This window comes from Hypanus sabinus, chromosome 17, assembly GCF_030144855.1.
Source record: "Hypanus sabinus isolate sHypSab1 chromosome 17, sHypSab1.hap1, whole genome shotgun sequence".
Classification (NCBI taxonomy): Eukaryota; Metazoa; Chordata; class Chondrichthyes; order Myliobatiformes; family Dasyatidae; genus Hypanus; species Hypanus sabinus.
The window spans coordinates 29,130,136-29,143,513 of NC_082722.1; the positions used below are offsets into that span (position 1 = coordinate 29,130,136).

At 40.3% G+C, this 13,378-nt stretch overlaps 1 protein-coding gene across 5 annotated transcripts in view; it reads right to left on the bottom strand.

The window, feature by feature from the left end:
* Positions 1-13,378, bottom strand: part of tsnaxip1 (translin-associated factor X interacting protein 1) — a 62,962-nt gene that overhangs the window by 11,543 nt on the left and 38,041 nt on the right. For all 5 annotated transcript variants that reach the window (XM_059992755.1, XM_059992753.1, XM_059992752.1 and 2 more), the window contains 4 exons: positions 9,854-9,909; positions 8,786-8,914; positions 6,489-6,647; positions 5,190-5,299 (listed from right to left, as the gene is read on the bottom strand). In XM_059992755.1, coding sequence (XP_059848738.1) covers positions 5,190-5,299; positions 6,489-6,647; positions 8,786-8,914; positions 9,854-9,909 — 454 coding nt within the window. The remainder of the gene's footprint in view (positions 1-5,189; positions 5,300-6,488; positions 6,648-8,785; positions 8,915-9,853; positions 9,910-13,378) is intronic.

The following is a 13,378-nucleotide window of genomic DNA, read 5'->3' on the forward strand; positions in this document are numbered from 1 at the left end:
CAGAAATGCAAGCCCATGTTCTCACTAAACCAGATCATCATTATCATTACATTTCTGATTACTCAAGCATGGAAAAAAATCAAAGATGAAATCTTCATGTGCGAATTTTCTGGTGAATTTACTCATTGCATCATGAATACCTCAAAGCTTGTTAAGTTTACAGATGAATTTGGATGAACTTATGATTACCTCCCTCTCTGGTGATACCATAGAACATTACAGCATAGAAACAGGCCTTTTGGCCTTTCTTGGCTGTGCCGAACCATTTTTCTGCCTAGTCCCACTGACCAGCACCCGGGCCATATCCCTCCATACACCTCTCATCCATGTACCTGTCCAAGTTTTTCTTAAATGTTAGAAGTGAGCCCGCATACCTCATTCCACCTATGCCCATCATAATTTTATATACCCCAGTCAAATCTCCCCTCATTCTTCTACACTCCAGGGAATAAAGTCCTAACCTTTTCAACCTTTCTTTATAATTCAATTTCTCAAGTCCCGGCAACATCCTTGTAAACCTTCTCTGCACTCTTTCAACCTTATTAATATCCTTCCTGTAATTTGGTGACCAAAATGGCACACAATACTCCAAATTCGGCCTCACCAATGTCTTATACAACCTCACCATAACATTCCATCTCATATACTCAATACTTTGATTTATATAGGGCAATGTACCAAAAGCTCTCTTTACTACCCTATCTACCTGTGATGCCACTTTTAGGGAATTTTATATCTGTAGTCACAAATCCCTCTGTTCTACTGCACTCCTCAATGCCCTACCATTTACCTTGTATGTTCTACCTTGGTTTATCCCTCCAAAGTGCAGTACCTCACACTTCTCTGTATTAAACTCCATCTGCCATTTTTCAGCCCATTTTTCCAGCTGGTCCAAATCCCTCTGCAAGCTTTGAAAACCTTCCTCACTGTCCACTACAACTCCAATCTTTGTATCATCAGCAAAGTTACTGATCCAATTTATCACATTATCATCCAGATCATTAATATAGATGACAAATAACAATGGACCCAGCACTGATCCCTGTGGCACACTACTAGACACAGGCCTCCACTCAGAGAAGCAATCCTCCACTACCATTCTCTGGCTTCTCCCATTGAGCCAATGTCTAATCCAATTTAATATCTCACCATGTATACCTAGGGACTGAATCTTCCTAACTAACCTCCCAAGCAGGACCTTGTCAAAGGCCTTACTGAAGTCCATGTAGACAACATCCACTGCATTCCCTTCATCCACTTTCCTTGTAACCTCCTCGAAAAACTCTAATAGATTTGTTAAGCATGACCCACCACACACAAAGCCGTGTTGGCTCTCCCTGATAAGTCCCTGTCTATCTAAATACTTGTAGATCCTATCTCTTAGTACTCCTTCGAATAATTTACCTACTACTAATGTCAAATTTACCACCCTATAATTTTCTGGATTACTTTTAGAGCCTTTTTTAAACAACAAAACAACATGAGATATCCTCCAATCCTCCGGCACCTCACCCTTAGATACTGACATTTTAAATATATCTGCCAGGGCCCCTGTAATTTCAACACTAGTCTCCTTCAAGGTCCGGGGGAATACCCTGTCAGGTCCTGGGGAGTTATCTACTCTGATTTGCCTCAAGACAGCAAGCACCTCCTTCTCTTTAATCTGTATAAGTTCCATTACCCCACTACTTGTTTGCCTTATTTCCATTGACTCCATGCCAGTTTCCTTAGTAAATACAGACACTAAAAAACCATTTAAGAGCTCAGCAACGCACACAAAATGCTGACAGTGCTTCTCGCTATAGATGCTGCCTGGCCTGCTGTGTTCCACCAGCATTTTGTGTGTGTTGCTTGAATTTCCAGTATCTGCAGATTTCCTCGTGTTTGCATTTAGGATCTCCCCCATTTCTTTCGGTTCCATACATAGCCAACCACTCTGATCTTCAAGAGGACCAATTTTATCCCTTACTATCCTTTTGCTATTAATATACCTGTAGAAGCTCTTTGGATTATCCTTCACCTTGACTGCCAAAGCTACCTCATGTCTTCTTTTAGCCTTCCTGATTTCTTTCTTAAGTATTTTTTTGCACTTTTTATACTCAAGTACCTTATTTGCTCCCTGTTTCCTATACATGTCATATATCTCTCTCCTTCTTTATCAGAGTTCCAATAACCCTCGAGAACCAAAGTTCCTTATTCTTATTCACTTTGCCTTTAATCCTGACAGGAACATACAAACTCTGCACTCTCAAAATTTCTCCTTTGAAGGCTGCTCACTTACCAATCACATCCTTGCCAGCTAACAACCTGTCCCAGTCCACACTTTTTAGATCCTTTCTCATTTCTTCAAATTTGGCCTTTTTCCAGTTTAGAACCTCAACCCGAGGAACTTTATCCATTATCCATCTTTATCCATGATCAACTTCAAATTAATGGTGTTATGACCACTGGGACCAAAGTGTTCCCTTATACACACTTCCGTCACCTGTCCTAACTCGTTTCCTAATAGATATAATATTGCATCCTCTCTAGTTGATACCTCTATATATTGATCTAGAAAACTTTCCTGAACACATTTTACAAACTCCAACTCGTCTAGACCTTTAAGTGTATGGGAGTCCCAATCAATATGTGGAAAATTAAAATCCCCTACTATCACAACTTCATGTTTCCTGCTGTCTATATTGTCTATCCTTGGCCTCCTCTACAGTCAAGATGAAGCCACACTCAGGTTGGAGGAACAACACCTTAAATACCGGCTGGGTAGCCTCCAACCAAATGGCATGAACATTGACTTCTCTAACTTCCGTTAATGCCCCTCCTCCCCTTCTTACCCCATCCCTGATTTATTTATTTTCCCCCCTCACCTTTTTGTTCTCTCTCTGACCATCACTCTGCCTGTTCTCCCCTCCCCCTTTCATTTTCCCTAGGCCTCCCGTCCCATGATCCTTTCCCTTCTCCAGCTCTGTATCCCTTTTGCCAATCACCTTTCCAGCTCTTAGCTTCACCCCACTCCCTCCGGTCCTCTCCTATCATTTCGCATTTCCCCCTCCCCCTCTCAAATCTCTTACTATCTTTTCTTTCAGTTAGGCCTGATGAAGGGTCTCGGCCCGAAACAACGACAGTGCTTCTTCCTATAGGTGCTACCTGGCTTGCTGTGTTCCACCAGCATTTTGTGTGTGTTGCTTTATGTTTCCTGCAGTTGTCTGCTATCTCTCTGCAGATTTGCTCTTCCAATTCTCTCTGACTATTGGGTGGTCTATATTACAACCCCATTAATGTGGTCATACCTTTCCTGTTTCTCAGCTCCACCCATATGGCCTTTGGTAGACAAGCCTTCTAATCTGTGCTGCCTGAGTGCTGCTGTAACATTTTCCCTGACTAACAATACCACCCCCCTCCCACCCTTCATCCCTCTGCCTCTGTCACGTCTGAAATATCGGAACCCTGGAACATTAAGCTGACAGTCCTGCCCCTCCTGTAGCCAAATTTCACTAATGGCTACAATGTCAGAATTCCATGTGTCAATCCACGCCCTCAGCTCATCGCCTTCCCCACCATACTCCTCGCATTGAAATAGACACACCTCAGAAGATTATTACCACCACACACAACCTTTCTATTTATGACTTTGCATCAAACTTTAACATCATTTATTTTCACCCCCACTCCACTATCTGCTCCAGCACTCTGGTTCCCACCCCCCTGAAAATCTAGTTTAAACCCTCCCCCAACAGCACTAACAAACCTCCCTGCAAGGATATTGGTCCCTCTGTAGTTCAGGTGTAACTCGTCTCTCTTGTACAGGTCACACCTGCCCCAGAAGAGGTCCCGATGATCCTGGAATCTGAAACCCTGCCCTCTACACCAGTTCCTCAGCCACATGTTCATCAACCAGAGCATCCTATTCTTACCCTCACTGGCAATCCTGAGATTACTACCCTTGAGGTCCTGCGTTTTAACTTCCTACCAAGCTCTCTATACTCACTTTTCAGGACCTCCTCACTCTTTCTTCCTATGTCATTGGTACCGATGTGTACCATGACATCTGGCTGCTCACCCTCCCATTTCAGAATGCTGTGCACGCGATCAGAGACATCCCTGACCCTGGCACCTGGGAGACAACAAACCATCCAGGAGTCTCTGTCACGATCACAGAACCTCCTGTCTGTACCTCTATCGAGTCCCCTATCACTACCGCTCTCCTCTTCTTCCCCCCTCCCTTCTGCACTGCAGAACCAGACTCAGTGCCAGTGATCCGGCTTCCGCAGCTAGTCCCAGGTAACTCACCCCCTCCCCCCCCCAACAGCATCCAAATCGATATACTTGTTGTTGAGGGGAATGACCACAGGGGAGCCCTGCTCTGCCTGCCCTTTCCCCTTCCCTCGCCTGACAGTAACCCAATTATCTGTGTGCTGCTCCTTTGGCGTAACTACCATATACAACTGGTCTATAGCTACTATCTATAAACTCCTCATTCTCCTGAATGATCCGGAGGTCATCCAGTTCCCTAACACAGTTTGCTAGGAGCTGCAGCTGGATGCACTTCTTGCAGGTGTCTATGTCAGGGAGACTGGAGGTCTCCCTGACTTCCCACATCCTGCAAGAGGAGCATTCCAACATCCTGCCTGCCATTCTCTCTACTCTAAAGTGAACAAAACTTACCTCACCTCTGCCTGTTCACACCGAAGCCTGTTGAACCAAAACTGTCTGACTCAGTCCACTCCGACGATGGCCGCTATATATGGCGGTCTTTTTTTTAAACCTTTGGTGTGCTACGTCACGCACCTGCGCAGTCTAGCCTCTTTTCCCCAATCTGTTAATAAAAAGGCTTCTCTCCAAGATGTCTTTAATTCTTCACTCTCTGCCTCTTGAAAAATTCCTCTCTTTTTTAAACCTTTGACACGCTACATCATGCGCCTGCACAGTCTAGCCTCTTTTCCCCGATCTGTTAAAAAATTTTAGAACTACTGCTGGTCAAATACCATAGAGTTGGCCTCTCTAGTAACAAAGGGATTTGCTTTAACCCTGTCTTCAAACCGACTAAATCCATCAATAGTTGTATTCAGTAGGTTTAAGAATGTACGAAGTTCAAACTCTGGTTCCAATTGAAAATGCAATTGTTTTTCCTATTGTGCTGTGTAATTGAAAAGTCAAGTAATCAAAATACAACTGTTAACCACTTCAACCTGAACTCCTGTTTGGAAAGGATGCCTTTTCCGGCAGTGTCTCGATTTGTCAGTTCAGTCCACAGGTATGTAATAAGTTGCATCTGCCCATGGTATACACTTTCATCAACCTAATTTGTCAAGAACAAACATAAGCATGGTGAGATAATAGAACATCTCAGCTATAATTTTTTTCTAAAAACTTGGCCAAGTTTGAAGATATTCATTTTCTCACTTCTATTAGGTAAAAATCTTATTTCCACATGTCTTTTCCAATAAGAAAATTATAAGGAATAATAAATAAATAAATAAATAAATAAATAAATAGACAGACAGATAGATAGATAAATAGATAAATAAATAAGAATGATGAGGGACCAGCAAGGACTGGCAAAACAAATCCAAAGTTTCATTCCCTTGAAAGTACAGCTGTCAACCATTAGTTCTGTTTTACTGTTCCATTAATCTTGAGAATGTAAATTGTGCAAATACAAATGTCAGCAATGAGCTTGCTGCATCTTGTGCAAAGAAGTGATGTCCTGTGCATTGAGAATAAGACCAAAATGTGGCATCTCACTTTCAACATGCTGTCATGTTCATGAAGATGTTGCATTGGCAATTAATTACCTGTTAAACAATCCAAAGAAAGTTGTTCTGCAATTAATGCATGTACCCTTTTGACAATGGATTGCTAATTAAGCTTTGCAACTTAGAACATGAGCAATTATTGAAGAAGTGTGGAGTCTAATTGCTTAGGGATGCAAATTATTGGAGATTAAAGAAAATTCTTGGCTATTTTGTAGGGCAAATATTCTAAAACAGAAGCACACCAGTTATATTGCCAGGGTGGCACTTAGAGAAAATAAGGATTTATTTGATGATGTTATGCATTTACTTTTAATCCATCTTTTCTCTGGCGCTTAATAGATCAGTCAGACATTACTGGCACAGATCAGTGGTATATAACAATCAATTATAAATTGCAGCAACAAAGGCACTTTGACGTACAAGATATTGGGATACAAATGGCTTTGGTCACTAGTGCCAACGGGCACCTGAGTGCCGGCACTCCATTGTACTACCCCTCACCCCATCATATTTGCTTCCATTGCCTTCAGCTTTATCTGTGGCTGTCAGCATCTTAATAAGTGATATTAGGAATGTGCTACATTTTGTTGCAGATGCATCATGTTTGTACTGATGACATACTGTGAATGTTAAGTGTGTGGCCGAGTCTGGGATAATTCGCATATCTACTAGAGTAATTTTAAAATATTTGAATCTTGCTAATATTATCAGATAAGGAGCACTGAAACTCACAATTCCATTGATAATGCAGAAAAACAAATTGATGAATTCATCTGTCTGATGGTTTCTGCAGCCATAGTAAATGTTGTAAGCCCAGAGTGTGGCAGAGTCTCCATATTTCTTCTGGAGAAAGCTATGGAAAAATTCAGGAAGATTGGAACTTGTCCCACTCTGCAGATTGGGGAAGAATAATAAAGAATTTTCAAACATTACACACACCTTTATAGAAAACAGGGCATTTTACCAAAGGCACATTTACCATTATCTATTTATTGAGATACAGTGCGGATTAGGCTCTTTGAGCCACGCCATCTAGCAACCCCAATTTAATCCTAGCCTATTCAGGGGAAAATTTACAATGATTACTAACTGGTACGTCTTTGGACTGTGGGAGGAAACCAGAGCAAATGGAGAAAACCCACACATTCCACAGGAAAAACATGCATAAAATTACAGATGACAAACAGAATTGAACTCTGAACTCCGTCACCCTGAGCTCAACAGAAGTTTTATGCTGGGTCTCAAATGTTTCTTCCATCACACTTTTACAGGTTGATAAAAGTCTTTGGGATGTTAGATCATAATTATATTTTAAAATTTTATTTTTTTCCAAAGTGAGTAATTATAATATAAAAATTCTTTAATACCTCAACAAATGGCGTCTCATCTTTGAATGCTGGCAGTTTGAAAATACCACACAGCCCTTTCTCCAATTACCTTCCACCTACATATATTACCTCTGAGTAGCAAGTGTAAATCAAATCTGAGACAAAATATTTTTTCTTTTACCCTGCTCCAGTTGAGAAGATTCTCCGACTGTCAGCAGCTGATTCCTCAAAGATGAGTTGGGATTAAAAAGTACAATTGTGCTCACTGACAGCAGTGGCTGCTTAAAAATTCTAGATATTTTTCTTTCTTTTCAGAAGGATATTGATGACACCTGGGATGTAATTCTACCACTTTAGCTGATTTCAGCTAATTTTATGCAAAAAGTGACATTGAGCTAGATTTCTATACACTTGCATACACCCTATCCTCATTATATGCATCTTCAGACTGTGCGGATTCACAGTTATGCGAGGAACCTATTTCTACCAACATCTCCTTATATACGTCCAAAACTCACAGTCATGCGAGGAGCACTACTTTCCCGCCAATACAAGTCACGTGCGCATGTCTCACAGTCTCACTTCCACCAGTCTCGCATTGATTTTGGCAAGGTGTGGATGTGCGACCTTGCACTCAAACTTTTGTTGGTTTTACCTACGGTGCAGTGATTTTGTGCTGGAAATATTTAACTATGCCTCCTAAGCATCCGATGTCATGTCCTGGGCCATCAGCCAAGCGGCAGAGAACCGCTTTAACACTTGAAAAAAAATGTTGGAAATTATAAACAGTGGTGAAGGTAACACAGTTCTGGGATGCTACTACTGGGAACAGAATCTTGCCTTTAAAGTTCTTCTGTTGCTTGACAATGCGCCAGCCCATCCTAAACACTTGGACAGCATTCAACGTAATCTAACAGTGCGTTTCCTGACGCCTAACACAACATCGCTGATTCAACCACTCGACCAAGGTGTGATCAACATTCAAGGTGGGTTTTTTTTACGGTGAACTCTCTCTCAGATGCTGCAAGCAACAGACGATTTTGAAAATCCCAGGAGTTTACCAACGGTGAGGGAATGGTGGAAGTCGGAACACTTGGCACAAATGGTGATGGACATGGACCCAAGTTTAGAACGGAGTCAGCATTTCAGTCATTCCCTGCCGTCAACCCTTCTTTCCTACAAGCAAATTTATGCTGAAAAACAAAATGCTGCCAAGCAAACAACCCTCAGCACTTTCTTCAAACCGGTATCTTCTCCTGCTGCCGTTATGTGAGCCTTCCTGCACACCCTGCTGTGCTCGATGTCCACCTTATCCATGTAAAACTGCCCGACACCATGACACCCACTCATCTCCAGGAGCGAACACACCTGGTGAGTTCTGTACACCCTAGTATGTTGAATTTCTATGATTTATTACATTGAAGATAACCTTAAATTGATGAAATATAATAAGAATGTTGCCTTGTGGTACTGCTTTTGTGTCGTATTGGTATGAAAATGTCAATAAATTACAGATAAGACATATTTAAGAAGCCCTCTGGAACACATCCCTATTTTCTCCATTTAAATGATTATTCACATTAAGCGATTTCACATTATACGTCGACTGGGAGGAACATATCCCCCGCATATAACAAGGATAGGGTGTATTTTATTTCTGAGAAAGCCACTCTCATGGTACTAAGGAGTGGATTCACAAACCTGAAGGTCATCTGCAATCTTTTCCTTCCAGATTTCTTTTAGCACACTGGTTATATTCTCCTTGCTCAAATTCATGTTCTGGACAAGACCGTCATGACGAAGAAAAAGAATAACATCTTCTCCAGTACCCTGTACAGAAAATACAGTCACCATGCTTAAAATTCCTGCTCTGAGTTTATAGGAAAGATTAACATAAATGATTCCATGACAGTATTTGAAAAACAAGATAGCCTCCCTCATATAAAAAAAATCAGGAAATCAAGTTTCTAATTAAATACACTGAAAGTTACAGTATACAAATTTACTGCTTATAATAGCATGCTGTATTGCAGAAAATAGCTGTAAAACACTTAGGTCATATAGCAGTAATTAAGGGCATCACATAAATTCATCCAGTAATCAAGGTTTTTAGAAATTAATGTTCTTGCTGCCCTTTGGATTGATATTGAATTAGGAGGGCAACTGTGAGGTTTTTTAATCAAATTATTTCACAAGTAGAGAGCATGATTGGTAAAAACCACCATTCATTACCCACTCTCACTGGGAAACAACAAAATGGTTCTAATATGATGCATAGTGTTAAACTGCTTCACAAATATGTCAAGTAGGTTTGTTTATTATATGTAGAAGTTTGATGCTATAATCTGATTTGTTAGGCTTGTATTTCAGACTAACTAAAGATCAACTGCAGTACAACAGTATACAGGTACAATTACATATTGATGGCTCTTAATCAACTAAAAACAGTTGAGTGGCTTTATACTCAATTTTTGATGATAAAGACTTTTTTTAATATCCAAATTGTTTCCCTTGAAGCCTATTAGATCTACAAGGAGATTGTAATCACTGCAACCCCCTGCACCTCAACCAATGCACAACAAAAAAAAATTTGATGGATGACAAACATGTAAAACATCTGAAGCCCAAGGATTTTCTACTTCAAGTCAGAAGATATATCAGTCCTCTAGGTTACTCAGCTAAATGTGCTAGAAACTACCTTTAAATAGATGGGCATGCTAAACAATTTCACACTACTGTAACATTAAATGAATCATTATAAACTCATACCAATCCCTCAAAGTATTCTTCCTTTGTTTTATTTAGATCATCTGCCATCTGAGGGTCTGTTCAAATTTCAAGCAAAAGCAATGCATTAGTTTTCTCTGAATAATTAAAACAAGATACATTATAAAAGGGCAAACAGAATTTTATCTAAAATTTGATTTACTATCAGTTTCTTTTTCACTCATTTACGTTTTAATATGTGATTTGATCAAAAAAATCATGTAATAGTTAAACTTGCAATGATTAATTACTATTTATGTAAGCAAATCTATTAAGGAGAGTACAAACCATCTAATTCTAATACAAAATTCTCTGTGATTGATATTTGCCTGTATATTACTAATTTATTACACTTCTGGGGAATGAGCTTGTCATTACTTTAAAGATTTTAAATCAGCCTTAACTCTACAGTTGATGAGTGTGTCTTGAATCTCCGCTATAATTGTTGAGAAATTGACAATGAAATATTCACACAAAATTAACAATAATGTGGTTAGGGCATTAAATTGCAGCGGCGAGACATTGATGACATTCAGCCAACAGCTAATAAGTGAAGAGAAATATTAATCCTGCAAAAAAGCTAGACAATGACTGTTTTTTAATAAGAGAGCATCTAACCAGCTATCCTTAAATCACATTACCACTGGTGAGTACCCGACTATCAATATTCTGAGGGTCATTATTGACTAGAAGCTCAAACGGATCAGTTGCATAAACACTGCCAGAGGCTGGGTATTCTGTAGTAAGTGACCTAGCAGATGGCATCACAAAATTGTACCACCATCTACAAGGCACAAGTTAGAAGTAGCAGGTTGAATCCCCCTTCTCTGAAATTATTTGGGCTGGAACTGTTTCTGATTTTGGATTTTGGAATATATAATGAGATAGCTTAGGTTCACCATCATCTCAGACTCTGAATTTGTGCCATCTGTAAGCAGTCGTTGTCTTACTCTTGTTCATCACACATGGACTTAGCAGTAAAAATTATTACATGCCACTAATATATTGAAAATGTAATGTGTGCAGGGTAACAAATGCAGCTCAGCGGCATCAAGAATCTGCTGTTGAACAACACAGGCTTTCAGGCTCCAACTATGATATCACTTCACATATGTAATGAACAGAAGTTAATGAAAAACAGAAAAACACTGCATAAAGTGAAAATTGAAGATCTCAATTATACATTGAAAGAAGAGATTTGTCAGCATCAGAGAGAAAATGTGGGTTTCGCGACCTGAATTTAGTATGTTTTCTTGGATGAATACAATACCATTAATAAAATGCACTGTTGATACTTGCCCAGACTATGACAACAAGCACTTTCCAAACCTGCCCGTCTAGAGAGCCAAGAGCAGCAGATGCATGAAATCACCATCACTTGTATCTCTTACGTCAATTTGCACACTGCTCTGACATGGATAGACATTATGGCTGTTTTTGTCTTTTTTGCAGATACTCAAGAAGGTGCCACACATGGCTGCTTAACAAGATAAAATCCTATGGAATTGATGGTTTGTGGCAAAGTTTGTGGATGACATGTAGTTAGGTGGAGGGGTAGGTAGTGCTCAGGAAGCAATGTGATTACAACAGGGCTTAGACAAATTGGAAGAATGGGCAAAAAGTGGCAGATGGAATGCAGTGTTGGGAAATGTATGATAAAGCATTTTGGTAAACGGAACAATAGTGCGGATTATTATCTAAATGGGGAGAAGGCTCAAACATCAGAGGTGCAGAAGGACTTAGGAATCCTCGTGCAATACTCCCAGAAGATTAATTTACAGGTTGAGTCTGTGGTAAAGAAGGCTAATGCAATGTTGGCATTTATTTTAAGGGGAATAGAATATTAAAAAAAAGAAGATAATCCTGAGGTTTTATAAGACACTAGTCAGGTCACACTTGGAATATTGTCAACAGTTTTGGACCCCATATTTTAGAAAGGGTGTGTTGTCATTGGGGAGAGCCCAGAGGAGGTCCACGAGGATGATTCTGGGAATGAAGGGGTTAACATGTGAGGAAGCAATTGGCAGCTTTGGGCCTGGACTCGCTGGAATTCAAAAGACTAAGAGGGGATATCATTGAAACCTACCAATGGTTGAAAGGATTAGATAGGGTGGAGAGGATGTTTCCTAACGTGCGTGTATCCAGAACTCGAGGGCACAGCCTCAGAATTGAGGGGTGAACGTTTGGAACAGAGGTAAGCAGTGATTTTTTTTAGCAGTGAATCTTTGGAATGCTCTGTCACAGACTGTGGTGGAGGTTAAGTGCGTGGGTATAGTTAAGGCAGAATTTGATAGTTCCCCGATTGGTGAGGGTATTAAAAGATATGGCGAGAAGGCAGGTGTATGGGGTTGAGTGGGATCCAGGATCCAGAATGGCAGAGCGGACTCATTGGGCTGAATGGTCTAATTCTGCTATGTCTTACGGTCTTATGTTTCACCATCAGCTTATCAAGTGAATTAGAGAGGCCAGTATATGCTACCAATACCAAGATCTCCAACACAAATAAAAAATGTTCAATTTGTCTGTTAGCTTGGCAGACAAAATAATATATAGTGAGAAATATTAGTCTGCCCACTACCTAAAATGTTCTATCCCCTGCTTTTATGTGATTTTATCGGACGGTTAAGAAAATGTGAATAACTGCATCTTACCTATGTGCTGGATAGTAAAATATCCACTTGGATGTCTAGACTGAAATACGCAACAGATATTATGAAAGGAACAGTAATGTTCAGTGTAAAAGAAGACTAGTAATCTAGCAATGACTTTAATAGTTTTTTGTTCATTCCCTCACTGCTATTCTCTCTTTTAGTTTCCACGGTACCACAATTTTCCCTACGTGAGAGAGAGGGTACATGTGTCATCATACTCCATCATTTATTAATCCCACTCTGCTACCCTAATGGGACAAATGATGTGAGTTTCTGTGGATCTGGCTCATGTTACCAAGTTTATTACAGACCTCATTTCAAAATTCATTCTGCCAGCTCATTCAATGAAAATATTGGGTTTAGCCAGAACTGAACAGGAGAAATTTGGAATTTTCTACAAATGACAATTGATAAACAAAAGAGGTTCTGCTAATTCAGAGTAACACACACAAAATACTGGAGGAACTTCATCAAAATTGGAAAGGAGGAGGAAAGAAACCAGGATAAGAAGGTGGGGGATGATGACAGGTGAACCAAATGAGGGGAAAGATAGGTGGTGTGGGAGGGGGAAAGTAATGAGAAGCTGGGAGGTGATAGGTGGAATAGTTAAAGGGCTGAATAAAACCGAATTTACAGGAGAGCAGAGTGTACCATGGGAGGAAGGGAAGGAGGAGGAGAACCAGGGGGCAGTGATATGCATATGAGAAGGGTTAAGAGGAGAGTCAGAATAGGGAATGAAAAAAGAAAGAATGGGGGGGATTGGAATTACTAAAGTTAGAAAACTCATTGTTCATGCTGATAGGTTGGAGGCTATCTAGATGGAACATGAGGTGTTGCTCCTCCACCTGAGAGACGCCTCGTTGTGGCAGCAGAGGAG